The 15,382-nt window shown below is 40.6% G+C and overlaps 1 protein-coding gene across 2 annotated transcripts; it reads right to left on the reverse strand.

The window, feature by feature from the left end:
* Positions 1-1,582: 1,582 nt before the first annotated feature.
* On the reverse strand, positions 1,583-6,202 carry LOC144463770 (uncharacterized). Of its 2 annotated transcripts, none has more exons than XM_078169164.1 (5): positions 6,042-6,202; positions 3,121-3,310; positions 2,750-2,890; positions 2,469-2,618; positions 1,583-1,837 (listed from the first exon to the last, which is right to left on the reverse strand). In XM_078169164.1, the coding sequence occupies exons 2-5, from the start codon at positions 3,153-3,155 to the stop codon at positions 1,654-1,656; spliced, it is 510 nt and encodes a 169-aa protein (XP_078025290.1). In that variant the 5' UTR covers positions 3,156-3,310; positions 6,042-6,202; the 3' UTR covers positions 1,583-1,653. The 2 variants fall into 2 exon arrangements, with proteins under 2 accessions (XP_078025290.1, XP_078025291.1); XM_078169165.1 differs by having other exon boundaries at positions 5,992-6,202.
* Positions 6,203-15,382: the final 9,180 nt, after the last annotated feature.

Genomic DNA, 15,382 nt, shown 5'->3' on the forward strand with positions numbered 1-15,382 from the left:
ATTGATATGGCCATGAATCCTTCAGCCACAGGTGGATTATCAGACAACAGGCCCCTGGCATACAGCCTGGTAAAAGGCCCCTTGTAGAAGTATTTTGAATAAAGGATCTACAGTGCACATACACAGGCTACACTTATCAATGGAGCCATGGTTCCCCCACTTTTTGGTCTGGGGTAGCAGGGTTAGTGGGTCAAGGTCAAATATAACCTATCTACAATAGTTATGGCTATATATCAAGACTATGCCTGCAAGGTCAGTAAAAGTGAACTACTCAAAATGAATAAATACTACAGTTCCTTGTTCAAAGGCTTTGCTTGGTTGAGTAGTTTGTAATGGGTTTGTCTCAATGAAAGCAGTGTTGATGAGCCAGTTATAATTGTAACTAGGTACGTCTCAGGATCACACTTCTTGTTTGCCTGGGAGTAGGGGCTTTCTTCCTACCTGTTGCATCTAACTGCAATTATACAGTGTTATAAGCAGATGCAAAGCATTTATACTTGACCTTGTCATTATAAAATGCTTTATATTGTGAGTATTTAGTGCTTCTAATTGCAATTTTAGTGTTATAAGCAGATTATAATGACTATAACGCATTATAAACATGGGATGCATTGCTGCTGTTACCCAGCATTCTATTGATATTAAAAAGAAAATGTACTATTTAATACATTTTAAAAGCAACTACTCGTGCACTTTCACTCAGATAGAGAATCATCCAGCTTCATAACATTCAAGAGGCTTCTGAAGGTATGGATTAAGACCAACCAGATCTGTGACCATGTGTAATCACCTCCATGAACAGGGCCACGTGCAATTTCTTAAGCACTTTAATATGCAGTATGCACTTCATATTTATAACTGTACTATTTATTAGTAATATGTAGTAGGACAATGTACAATCTTCATTTAGTACTGGTCAATTTTCTGTTATGCAGTAGCACTTTATCTAATATGTACTAGCACTTTATAAGAGCATTGTGCAATTTAGATTTGTATTATTTAAATCTGTGCAATCCATGTTATCTATGCAACAGCACTTTATTTACATGCACCAGCACTTTATGGTAAGCACTTTCCTTTTTTGCACACTAGCTCGACTGGTCTCTGTACTGTTCTGTGTACTTGTGTGTATATGTCTTGAATGATCCGTGTACTTGTATTTTGTATGTTCTGTTTCTTTTCTTTTTTTCTATTTTATCTGATGTAATATCAACCTGCCAAGGGACTACAGATGGAAACTAGCCTATGGCTATAATCTGGCATATTTACGCGTATATGTTCATTAATATGCACTGTCCCTTTTTGAATAAATAAATTGAAATTGAAATTGAAAATAAAAACCTTGACTGATCACTGACTTCACGTTGACCAAAGTAATTTAATGTTTAGAAACCCTGCTCTAAGCACTGACTCTTAATGGCTTTGTAAATAATTCAAGAATACACATTTTGTATAATTTACTAGCAGACAAAGCAGCCAGCAGGTGCAAACCTACAGAAAAAATGCTCAACATTTACACCAATAGTAATAAGCTGGTTAGAATATGTGTATATTAAAAATAAATTCACATCCAAACATGAGATATCAACTAGAACATGGTTTATTTCTTTTGCTGAACAAGCACATTACTTTTTGTTTGGTTTCTTTTTTTTCCTACGCTGGAGGAATCCCATTCTGATTCATCACCCAACTGATCCACTGTGCCATCCGACTCCAAGTCGTCTGAAGAACGATCCACTGCCGACTCATCTTGCGTTTTAATGGTCCGCTGCCGGTGCTGTCCTGATGTCTTCCGTTTTGTCTGTGTCTGTTCTGCCGCCTTTTTGTCCACACTTTTCTGCAGGGGGTAAAACAAAGAAAGAGAAACTCATGACTGAAAGTTCTTGTTAAACCAAGTCACAATCTGTGATTTGTCAGAGCATGTGAAGAGCGCATGGTGATTCCTAAACAACTACCACAGTGCAGAACTACTGTATGTTGTTAGGCGTTATCATTCTAAACCTATGTTCTGGTCGTGCTGTGGAATCACAGACTTGGTGACGAAATCACAGACTGAGGCTCTTAAGCTTTGCCTTTATGAAATATCCAATCATCAAAATTAACATGCACTGAAAATGACTGAAGCCCACCCATATAATCCACTTAACACAAGGTCTGCAAAAGCTTTTGAGATTTTGGGGCATCGGTGGCTTAGTGGTAGAGCAGGCGCCCCATGTACAAGGCTGTTTCCGCAGCGGCCCAGGTTCAAATCCAGCCTGTGGCCCTTTGCTGCATGTCATCCCCTCTCTCTCTCTCTCTCCCCCCCTCACACTTATCTGTCCTGTCCATTAAAAGGCAAAAATGCCCCCCCTTCCAAAAAAAAAAAGCTTTTGAGATTTCGAAGTGTGCCCTGTTCCGGATATGTCTTAAATCTAACAAAAAAGACTGGAATTACACATAGCAATTGAGACCTTGAATCCATGTCCCACCTTGTCACAGGGCTCTGGGCAAGATGAAACACCTCCCACAGTAGCTGGAGGAGTGTTGAGAGCAGACTCCGTAGGCTGTTCCATAGGAACGGCGACTGTGCCCACGAATGCACTGTCAGGCGCGGTTCTTGGCGGACCCTCTGCTGGTTTCTGTAAAACACAATAAAAAAACATGTGTTCCCCAATAGTTAGGAGACTGGGCCCTGATCCGGAAAGTCTTAAATCTATCAAAAATGACAGGAATCAGGCATAACGATTGAGACCTTGAATCCATGTCCCACCTTGTCACGGGGCTCTGAGCAAGATGAAACGCCTCCCACATTAGCTGGAGGAGTGTTGAGAGCAGACTCTGTAGATGGAATGGCGACCATGTCCAAAACCGCACTGTCACGCTGGGTTCTTGGCGGAACCTCTGCTGGCTTCTGCAAACACAATACAAAAGCATGTGGTCCCCACTAGTTATGACACTGCCCTGTGAGAGTAAACAAGTTTCTACCTGACAGAAATAGGCTGCTGAACAAGAAGGAAAACAGGCAGCTAGGGAACATTAGTGTTTGGCCTTTTAAGGACTTTGCACGAGCCACTCAACCTTGCACATCTGAGAAAACATTGCACAAACGTAGTATATTGGCTTGCATAAACTGATACATACCTTTCACCATGACCAGTCATTTCCTCCATAATCATAGGAAATTTCTTCGCCTATACTTATGGGCTGGATAGCGAAGAGGCAAATGTGACTCTTCTTATCAACCTCCACTAGCCTCATCCTACTATTTGGGTTCTTGTGGTCGTCGTTAACGTGCCGACAAAGGGACCAATCTTCTTTGGCGCCATCAACACTAAAACAAACAATATCATCCAGTTTCTGAATAAGCAGTGACGTTAAAGCAGTCAGGCCAAATGCAATTCTAACCTACACAACCAACAGCACAAATTGTTTTAATCTCAAATAAAACAATTTGTACAATTGAATGCAATTGCATTGCATTGAGATCATTGTCAACGTGATGCATTATGAGCTTGTAGATCTGCTATTTTCACTTGTTACCTGTAATTGTGAACATTTTTTTTTACAAATCTTCTCTTATGGGGGTCCCTGGCACAAAAGGCGTGTTTCCACCACAGGAACTTCGGGGTAATTTTATGGGGCCGGGGCCGTTGGTGTGTGTCTCCACTGCAGGAACCTCCCCAGCAGGGCCATTTACAGGAACCTTTACGGGGCTGAAAGGAGTCCCTGCCTCAGGGTAGGTACTCAGATTGGCCCTGAAAAATTCCGGGTGGGGCTTGAGATTTACTCTGTGCTGATTTGGCAGACTCAAAGCAGGATGTGACGCCAAGAGAAAGCCCCAAAATAGCGTTGTTAAAAAAGCATCTTCACGTCCAAAATAAGAGAGAATAAGTCAGTAAAAGACGTATGAGAGTGGTAGTAGTAAAAAAAATAAGTATGATAAATACGCGATTACGCAACAATCGAAACAGCAATTTGAATTGACTAAAAATGACTGCGCGATGATTGTTGCGCGTCGCCGACAGAGCCAGGCGGGTCATGGTCTGCAGTGGAGACATGGCCACTGAGAGGGCTGAATGAGAGGACGGTTCCTGTAAATAGGGATGCACGATCCACATTTTTTCACTTCCGATCTGATCCCGATACCTGAATTTGGATATCTGCCGATACCGATACTATTCTGATACCAGAGCTCTGTTTGCTTTAATAATATTATTATCATCATCATTATTGTTGATTTTATATGAGGCTATAATAAACTCTTCTCTACAGGCAAGTATGATATGTACGTATGTATGCAGGTATGTCCCAAAAGGCAACTTAAGGTAAGTATAAGGTCAGAAAAGGAGATCAAAAAAGCAGGAAATCCTGTTCACAGGGAAAATCCCATCCTGAAAACAAATATGGGTTTCAAATTGATTGTCAATATTTATTAAATTACAAGACAGTGTTAAACTACTAGTGCAATATACACTATCAAAAAACAAAAAGTACCTGTCATATTAATCTGAACAGCACAGATACAAATCAAGTAGACACTACTATGTATTAGTGTTGTCACGGCACCAAAATTGGGACCCACGGTACGATACCAGTAAAAGTATCACGGTTCTGAGTAGTATCACGATACCACAGCGAAAATGAGGCAGATGTGTCATTTATAAAAAGATAAATCACTTTTCTATAATACATCAATGATATTTCAATGGAATAAATTACTTATTGACATATTCATACTTCAAAAACAGCATCAATAAGTGATTAACATGGGGGGGATCAAAATAAAATCAATAAATAAAATAAAAATCAACCAGCCACCCTCCTCCCCTGACAAGTTAAGAACAGTCCCTAAAGTGTGGTGAGGTTTGTGGACCGTTACCTGCCAAAAAGAGAGAAATGTGAATGACTCGTTTCTCCTCTGACACGCCACATACCTGTGTGCCGCCACAGTTCGGCTGTTCAGGTACTTTTGGGCAGTCATGATGCCAAGAAGAGGACATTATTGGACCTGGAGTCGGACTTCTCTGACGCCGGTAAGCCGTTCTTGCGCCACGCAGCACTATGAGCCTCCGCCGTATTTGACAGGAATACATTCCCGTCTGTGTCTGTGACCCCCCGTTCAACCCACAACCGACAGGATTCACCTTTAGTTTCTGCTGCTGGTTGAAATCTGTACTCTGTGCTGAATGATTTATTTTGCACGCACAAAACTATTTTTAGTCGCAAATGCGAGTAAAATGCTCGCACCATAGAGCTCTGTAGTGGAAAACAAATCACTCTAGCATATATAAACAAATCGAACCTACAAGTAAAAATAAATTAATAATAACTTTAACTGCTTAAAGATACTCAATACCTCAGTTCATACCTGAAATGTCACTGGATACAAACCACTGCAGCAGCATATCGAGTGCCAGGTGGCCAGCGCATGCCGTTATTGGACGCGCATGGACACTCATGCTGTTGTGATTGGACTTTGAACTTATCCCACAGTAGTGGTGCCTGAGGTACCGTAGTACTACAGTACTCCAACATTATGGTATCATATGTACCGTCGTGTTTTAGTACCGCAGTCAGTGCAACACTACTATGTAGCAATCATCATATCATTCCAGCAGACAACGTGAAAGCACAGACGCGGCTCGTGGATCGGAAATTTCCGCAGGTGGATCGGAAATTTCCCATTCGTGAATTACGTTGGTATCGGAACCCGATACCGATACTGGATCGGATTGGCCCCATCCCTACCTGTAAAGTTCCTACACCCCTCCCTTTACCAGGAACTCCTGCAGTGGAAACACGCCTAAAATGTTTTTTGATGGGGTCCACGGCCAAACACATATCAATGTAGGGGTCCTTGACATGAAGTTTTTGAAAACCACTGTGCTAAACAGTGGATTTAAGATGGGCACATTATGAAATGAATTATGAACCCAGCATTATGAAATGCAGGGTGAGAACTTGCAGCCAACATTTTCCTTTTTTTCCTGGTAGAGTGAGATGTAAACCTACCACAGAGACTTTTCAGCGAACATAAAAACGCGTTGAGTAGGTATGTATACCTCTCTCCTCCTCTGTGCTTCCGTGTCAGAGATAAGGTCACCTCTATACTTAAGGATGAAGTCACCTTGGTTGAAGGGTCTTCTGGCAAATACTCCACGCCCTGTAACAAAAGCAGCAAAGTTTATTCAGGGGTCAGGGGAAAAAATAATATGACCTGGCTCCCTGACTTCAGTATCATTGCTGAGGCTCAAAATCATTGATTGATATACTATTGATATACTAGTAATATTGGACTCAAATTTAAACTTTGAGCAGGGCTCTACAGTGCGAGCGATTCACTCGCATTTGCCCCTAAAAAAATATGTGTGCGAACCGGAAAAATGATTTAGGTGCACAGTGTGCAAGTCAAGATCACAACCTGTTTTAACTGCCACCGTTCAAAAACTACAAATCCCACAATTCTCTGGTCACGACACAGGCGACAACGCCACACTGTTACCTGTTGTATATTGGCCTCAGGCTTGGCCGATTGTAGCACTACAGAGAGTCAAAGAGGAGCGGTGCGCCTCTGTGCGGGACTGTTTTTCTTTTAAAAAGAAGTTACTGCACAGCGTCAGGTGTGCAGAACCTGCATTGGTGCTGCTGCTGTCTCACAGGGCCAACACCGATCCATATAATTAATCAACCACAAAGCCGTGTACGATTGCTGCGTGGCTAAAATGAAGACAGCCAGTGAGTCTAACAAGTCAAATATCCGCTGACACGGGTCACTGACTGAAGAGTTTGAAAGTATAACTTAACATGAACGCAGCTCAAACTGACCCGGTGCCTCAGCAGTACAGGGTGTCCTCCCGTATTTTACCTGGGTCGCTGTACCGGCGCTTGATGTTTAAAAAAAATAAATAAATAAAATGGCAGGAGCACGTCGCGGTGGAGCAGAGAACAGTTGAATTTACAGCTGAACAGCTGTCATGTGGTGAAGACGTACAGCGGAGACCTGTCAGTCTCAGGGTGCATTTTTCATTAATATAAACTTCAACCTCAAAGCTGTCTGTCCTCAGACTGTCCTGACCTGTCCCTGAACATCACAGAGAGAACATGGAGCTGTGAGACAGGTTGCGTTTTATTTACATCAGGCTGATAATCATGATAATTAATACATGCTAAGTAACAACTTGTAAGCTTACCAAATCAGATGCTACTGTGATTTAAGTAGTTGTAGATGTAGATGTAATTCATTAGTTCAAGCATTATTGATTATCATAACATATAAGGCTAATTTATGCTTAATGTGTCAAATATTGTGTTGATCATAATACAGAACAAGTTATTGCTTGCGTCTGTTGATTAAAAATATAGTATTTACATGTTTGTATATTCTGGGTCACATTAGAAGTGTTTAGGGTGTTTTTTTTTTTACTGTTCTGTTTTATCTTTTCGTTTCTGTGGTCTTTCTTTTAGTGTAAAGCAGTTTGAGTTGCACTTAATGTATGAAAAGTGCTGTATACATAAAGATCATCATCATTATCATTATACCTCCATCCATAACAACATAAAAAATGAAGTTTGGAAATTTTGGTTTGGTAGATTTTTGGTCAGTGTTTGGGTCACGAGAGGGAGAGGAGGAGGAGAGGGGAAAGAGATAGGAAGGAGAGGAGAGGAGAGGAGAGGAGAGAGGGAGGAGAGAGGGAGAAGAGGAAGAGGAGCAGGAAGGAGAGAAGAGAGAGGAGAAGTGAAGAAGAGCAGAGGGGAAGGAGAGAGGAATGAGAGGAGGAGAGAAGATGATGTGACTTTTATGAAAGACATGTTTTCCAAATTAAAACATAGCTTACTGAGGATCGATTACACTGATCACTAGCTTTTAGTTGAGTTTCTGAGCTTTCTGTGGGTATAACCTACCCCTCATGAAAGGAAGACGGAGCTTAATAAGCCTGACGTGCCCGGTTTTTCGGTTTAACTGGTGAGCATGTTAACTGGTGACCTCTCGTAATGTAATATAATGTGAGAAAGTCGCCAGTTAACACGCTCACCAGTTAAACCGAACCGTAACACCCGGGCATCCTAGCTAAGCATCCCTGTTTTGCTCATATTTTTTCCTTTTGAAAATAAGTCGCGTATTTGACGCAGCTAAACGGGGCTAAAGTTAGCAACATCACTTGTCGTTTTATGTAATCCGTTACTTCCGCCACTATTCCGTTCGTTAACATTTAGCTTTAAACAGTTCAAAGTATCAGCAATGTTAGGACAGGACTAATGGTAGGCCTACTAAACACTCACGCTTTATGAACGTATTTAATGACAAAATAATTAACAAAATGTTCTTACCTGTAGCGATCCATGATGTTCAAGTGTAGATCTATGTGAACGTCATGACTGATTGCTGCAGTAGAACGATTCGCATTGGCTGGATGTGTGGAGGGTCGGGGATAATCATACACACTTCCTGAAGTGTGTATCAAAATGTAGTGGCAAAGTCTCGCCGCTAGGGGAGCAAGGCATACACACATGATACACATCACACACACACACACACACACACACACGCACACACACACGCACACACACAGTGTGTTAATAGTGTGTGTATTTGTTTCATACATTCAAATAACTACACAAAGGCTACACACACACACACAAAGCTTAAGTTAGTAATTTAGCAACTGGTCCCCACACATGCACAATGTCACTCTCTGTGAGGCTATAGATGTATAGACGTTTCCAAACTTGTCAAGATTGCTCCACAACAGGGCCTTTTTCTTGATATTTTCCCACCTCTCATTTGAGGGAATGGAATCAGTAGCTTCATCACAAAGCCTGCCACACTGAAGGACACATGTAGTCTGTCTATTTGCTGAACGATCGATTTCTTCCATTTTCAAACAGTTATGCATCTGCACTGTCCGTACATCTCTGCTCTTCCTTTCACATGTAGGCAAAGGCAAAAAACAAAATCAAGCATACTATAGTTATCTAGTATTATATACTATTATATATAATATACCATTATCTATATCTAGTATCTAGTATCTAGTATCTTGCTCAGGATGATTTTCTATCATGGTACATTTATTCATAGTGACTGTAAGTCTTGTTTAATTGAATTGGTGCTTATTTCAACAGAGTCAATTCCCAAAAAGTTTAATTAAATCATGTACTTTATGTTGATAATGTAATATACTAAAGCAATGTGCTAACACTGTACACAAATCCTTTCTTAAAAAAATTAGGTGATTTGTGATTTAAATGGGTTGGCACAATGTTAAATTGTTGCTGAATTACTAACTTAAGCTTTGTGTGTGGGTAGCCTTTGTGTAGTTATTTGAATATATGAAACAAATACACACACTATTAACACACTGTGCGTGTGTGTGTGTGTGTGTGTGTGACTGTGTGTGTGTTACTGTGTGTGTGCGCGTGCGTGCATGTGTGTGTGGTGGGGGTACTGTAAGCTGTTAGGCTACTGTTGTGGTTAGCCTACTGTCCCTCTAAATATATTGTGGTCACTGCACTTTAAGAAAATTGCTGTTACTCTCTGGTCATCTTCTAATCCTAAGTATCAATTTTTAAAAAAGAAAACATTCCCACCCAGTTAGGCAAAAGTAAAATGAAAATTGAATTACATTCCATAATCTGAAATATTTGTTAATAATCATCATATTTGCTAGCTTGATCACAACCACTACCAGTTGCTAACTTTAGCTATCACACACACGCACGCATGCTCACACACACAAACACAAAGACACACACACTAACATGGTTAATACATGTCTTAAGATATTTTTTACTGTGTGTCGACAAAGTCATTTTTGTTTAAACCTTGGTGTATTATACATCATTTGAAAGGTATTGACATGATCTACCTGAATAAATGATCAAATATAGTTTAAAAAGTAAAATGCACTTTAGAGGGTGTCTTTTATAAATAATTTTGGTAACACTTCATAAGTCAGCCCGCGTTTTAGAGTGTACCTCTCGCCCACTTTCCCGGGAGTTAGCGTATAACTCTCGGGAACTTACATGTACTTTCGCAGGAGTTAGAGCATAATTCCTCCCGGTCACTTACCACATACTTTTCAGGGAGTTAGTCTATAACGACGCGGTCACTTACCACATACTTCCCCGGGAGAGTATAACTTGTCACTTATGTAATTTCCCGAAAATTATGGTTTAATTTCCTCATATTAATCTGTATATGTATGAAGTGCAATAAAAACAAATGCTTTTGCCCTTTGCTCATGGCAGTTGATTCAGTCACTTTTATGTAGCCTATGTGTCATCAAGCAATTTCACCCACACTCCAGGGTTTTAATATTTATGTTTTGTTTACATTTCATTGAATGAGTTTGAATAGAAAGTGCAGTATACTTTCTCTGTACGTAGAGTTTATTTCTTACAATATTCCCGTATCATCCCTCAGTTGTCTTCAAGTTGCTTCAATGTTTGTTTGTTTGTTTGTTTTTACCTGTCAATCTAACTACATCGCTCTGGCATAGTCTTATTGATCAAACAAGGTGTCAATCACAGTAACTCTGCTTAGACCAGCTGTCATTGGTCAAACAGGGAGGTGCACACTTCCCATTGGTTAAAGGTAGAAAGTCCCACCTCTCAGGAAGGAGCTTGTACTCATAGGCCCTCATAGTCATTTTTGTTTAAACCTTGGTGTATTATACATCATTTGAAGGGTATTGACATGATCTACCTGAATAAATGATCAAATATAGTTTAAAAAGTAAAATCCACTTTAGAGGGTGTCTTTTATAAATAATTTTGGTAACACTTCATAAGTCAGCCCGCGTTTTAGAGTGTACCTCTCGCCCACTTTCCCGGGAGTTAGCGTATAACTCCCGGGAACTTACATGTACTTTACCGGGAGTTAGAGCATAATTCCTCCCGGTCACTTACCACATACTTTCCCAAGAGTTAGAGTATCCCTCGTGGTCACTTAGCACATACTTTCCTGGGAGTTAGAGTATAACTCCTCCTGGTCACTTACCACACACTTGCCCGAGAGTTAGAGTATCCCTCGCAGTCACTTACCATACACTTTCCAGGAGTTAGATTATCCCTCGCGATCACTTAGCACATACTTTCCCAGGAGTTTCCCGAAACTTATGGTTTAATTTTCTCGTATGAATCTGTATGAAGTGCAATAAAAACAAATGCTTTTGCCCTTTGCTCATGGCAGTTGATTCAGTCACTTTTATGTAGCGTATGTGTCATCAGGCAATTTCACCCACACTCCAGGGTTTTAATATTTATGTTTTGTTTACATTTCATTGAATGAGTTTGAATATGAATATGTCAAGAAATGGGTCTATATTCTGCAAATTGCCTAATTAATGGGCAGGCTGGAGTACAAAGCAAACTTACCCCTCTCAAGTGCACATCTCTGGAAGTCTTGTAGTGCCATCCGAGGACGAAACACAAACAATACAGTCATGTAATCATATAGCCTACGTATATCTTAAAATACACAATAATGAGTCATGAAAAGTTATAAAATGTTTTTATTATTTAATTACACAGAAACCACAGGGTAAGTGCTGTTCTCACATCTACAGCGTACTTTCCCCAAACCTTACAGGGAAACTAGCCAGTACTTTCCACCTAAGTAAATACTAACAAAAGAGACCGGGCTGGATTATGAAGTTTGCACTGTTTGCCTGTCCTTAGTCTGACAGTACTAGGTAATTTCCCCAAAACTTACAGGGAAACTAGGGAGTATTTTCCACCTAAGTGTATACTAACAAAAGAGACCAGGCTGGATTATGAAGTTTGCACTGTTTGCCTGTCCTTAGTCTGAAAGTACTAGGTAATTTCCCCAAAACTTACAGGGAAACTAGCCAGTACTTTCCACCTAAGTAAATACTAACAAAAGAGACCGGGCTGGATTATGAAGTTTGCACTGTTTGCCTGTCCTTAGTCTGAAAGTACTGGGTAATTTCCCCAAAACTTACAGGGAAACTAGGCAGTACTTTCCACCTAAGTATATACCAACAAAAGAGACCGGGCTGGATTATGAAGTGTGCACTGTTTGCCTGTCCTTAGTCTGAAAGTACTGGGTAATTTCCCCAAAACTTACAGGGAAACTAGGCAGTACTTTCCACCTAAGTATATACTAACTAAAGAGACCGGGCTGGATTATGAAGTTTGGACTGTTTGCCCGTCCTTAGTCTGTAGCTTGGCACTCAGATGTTAACCCTTTAAAAACAGTTAGTTCAATGCTTCACAAGGTAACAATATTACCAGAAAGTAATACAAAGACGAATCAAAGTGTCCCTGACAAAAAATAACAGAGTTCCACTGGTTGTCTTATTCAAGTTCAGTTTTGTTCCTTCTGTTATAAACTGTTCAGTTTAGTTTTAATCCTTTATTGTGACAAATGCACTTTTTAAGTCACAAGTCAAGTGGAAAAGGTCGTCGTGATAGCACTACCACACAGTGTGATGCTCAAGTGATGGAGATAGAAGAATGGATGGGCTCCTGTGGATAATAGGTGATCTTGATCCAACTCCTTAGGTCAAGGCAGAGATCAGGTTCATGGGTGGCTCGCCATCTCTCTCGTCAGTTAGAATCTCAAATCCACACGTAATTTTCCATAGGATCTGAAAAACCTCACCTGTGTAGAAACAGAGCTATTACTATTTTCAGTTGTTTTATGGCCGTAATCAATATCACATAAATACATCACAGTAACACAAAGTGAGCAGATGAATAACTTTTAACTGTACAGTTTTTCTCAGCATGGAATATTTTATCCTGTCTTTACATTTCACATCATGAATTATTAGCCTTTTAATCCATAACTTGTGATTATTAAGCTTATTAATCAATTACAAATACTACGTATTTCATTTTGAACTACAAAGTTAATGTTTTTAACCATTTGTTTAACATTTTTCAACTTAACTATGAATAACAAAATCATGTATGCTATTAACACACATATTTCGAAACTGTGGGCTACACCAGTACACACACTGTGTTACGCTTGACTATTCATCGTTAATAACATCCATAACCAACTGTAATGGTGCAAATGTATACAATACACTACTAACACAAATACAAACAGCAACGACCTCGACAAAAAAACAACTGTAGCACTTTACAGTTACGAGTAGGTTGCAACGGCAAGTTAGTGTGGTATAGAGGGAAGCACACACTTTACACTGCGGCGGGCGCCGATATCATCTGCAGCACGAGCTAACATCGCTAGGTGTGTTAGCATTAACTCACCAAGACGTTGATAAATGCGGTAAAACTCCCATCGCACAGGTCCTCTGTTCCTCCCTCACGTCTCCTGCGAGTATCTCGGAGTGTTAGCTTTGTGTTTACACCAACATTTCTCACCGTAGACATTGTGTAATTTGGCCTATGAGTACAAGCTCCTCCCTGAGAGGTGGGACTTTCTACCTTTAACCAATGGGAAGTGTGCACCTCCCTGTTTGACCAATGACAGCTGGTCTAAGCAGAGTGACTGTGATTGACACCTTGTTTGATCAATAAGACTATGCCAGAGTGATGTAGTTAGATTGACAGGTAAAAACAAACAAACAAACAAACATTGAAGCAACTTGAAGACAACTGAGGGATGATACGGGAATATTGTAAGAAATAAACTCTACGTACAGAGAAAGTATACTGCACTTTCTATTCAAACTCATTCAATGAAATGTAAACAAAACATAAATATTAAAACCCTGGAGTGTGGGTGAAATTGCCTGATGACACATGGGCTACATAAAAGTGACTGAATCAACTGCCATGAGCAAAGGGCAAAAGCATTTGTTTTTATTGCACTTCATACATACACAGATTAATATGAGGAAATTAAACCATAAGTTTCGGGAAATTACATAAGTGACGAGTTATACTCTCCCGGGAAAGTATGTGGTAAGTGACCGCGTCGTTATACACTAACTCCCTGAAAAGTACAGTACAAGCCAAAAGTTTGGACACACCTTCTCATTCAATGCGTTTTCTTTATTTTCATGACTATTTACATTGTAGATTCTCACTGAAGGCATCAAAACTATGAATGAACACATGTGGAGTTATGTACTTAACAAAAAAAGGTGAAATAACTGAAAACATGTTTTATATTCTAGTTTCTTCAAAATAGCCACCCTTTGCTCTGATTACTGCTTTGCACACTCTTGGCATTCTCTCCATGAGCTTCAAGAGGTAGTCACCTGAAATGGTTTCCACTTCACAGGTGTGCCTTATCAGGGTTAATTAGTGGAATTTCTTGCTTTATCAATGGGGTTGGGACCATCAGTTGTGTTGTGCAGAAGTCAGGTTAATACACAGCCGACAGCCCTATTGGACAACTGTTAAAATTCATATTATGGCAAGAACCAATCAGCTAACTAAAGAAAAACGAGTGGCCATCATTACTTTAAGAAATGAAGGTCAGTCAGTCCGGAAAATTGCAAAAACTTTAAATGTGTCCCCAAGTGGAGTCGCAAAAACCATCAAGCGCTACAACGAAACTGGCACACATGAGGACCGACCCAGGAAAGGAAGACCAAGAGTCACCTCTGCTTCTGAGGATAAGTTCATCCGAGTCACCAGCCTCAGAAATCGCAAGTTAACAGCAGCTCAGATCAGAGACCAGATGAATGCCACACAGAGTTCTAGCAGCAGACCCATCTCTAGAACAATTGTTAAGAGGAGACTGCGCGAATCAGGCCTTCATGGTCAAATAGCTGCTAGGAAACCACTGCTAAGGAGAGGCAACAAGCAGAAGAGATTTGTTTGGGCCAAGAAACACAAGGAATGGACATTAGACCAGTGGAAATCTGTGCTTTGTTCTGATGAGTCCAAATTTGAGATCTTTGGTTCCAACTGCTGTGTCTTTGTGAGATGCAGAAAAGGTGAACGGATGGATTCCACATGCCTGGTTCCCACTGTGAAGCATGGAGGAGGAGGTGTGATGGTGTGGGGGTGTTTTGCTGGTGACACTGTTGGGGATTTATTCAAAATTGAAGGCACACTGAACCAGCATGGCTAACACAGCATCCTGCAGCGACATGCCATCCCATCCGGTTTGCATTTAGTTGGACGATCATTTATTTTTCAACAGGACAATGACCCCAAACACACCTCCAGGCTGTGTAAAGGCTATTTGACCAAGAAGGAGAGTGATGGAGTGCTGCGGCAGATGACCTGGCCTCCACAGTCACCGGACTTGAACCCAATGGAGATGGTTTGGGGTGAGCTGGACCACAGAGTGAAGGCAAAGGGGCCAACAAGTGCTAAACACCTCTGGGAACTCCTTCAAGACTGTTGGAAAACCATTTCAGGTGACTACCTCTTGAAGCTCATCGAGAGAATACCAAGAGTGTGCAAAGCAGTAATCAGAGCAAAGGGTGGCTATTTTGAAGAAACTAGA

This window comes from Epinephelus lanceolatus, chromosome 7 (genome assembly GCF_041903045.1).
Source record: "Epinephelus lanceolatus isolate andai-2023 chromosome 7, ASM4190304v1, whole genome shotgun sequence".
Lineage (NCBI taxonomy): Eukaryota > Metazoa > Chordata > Actinopteri > Perciformes > Serranidae > Epinephelus > Epinephelus lanceolatus.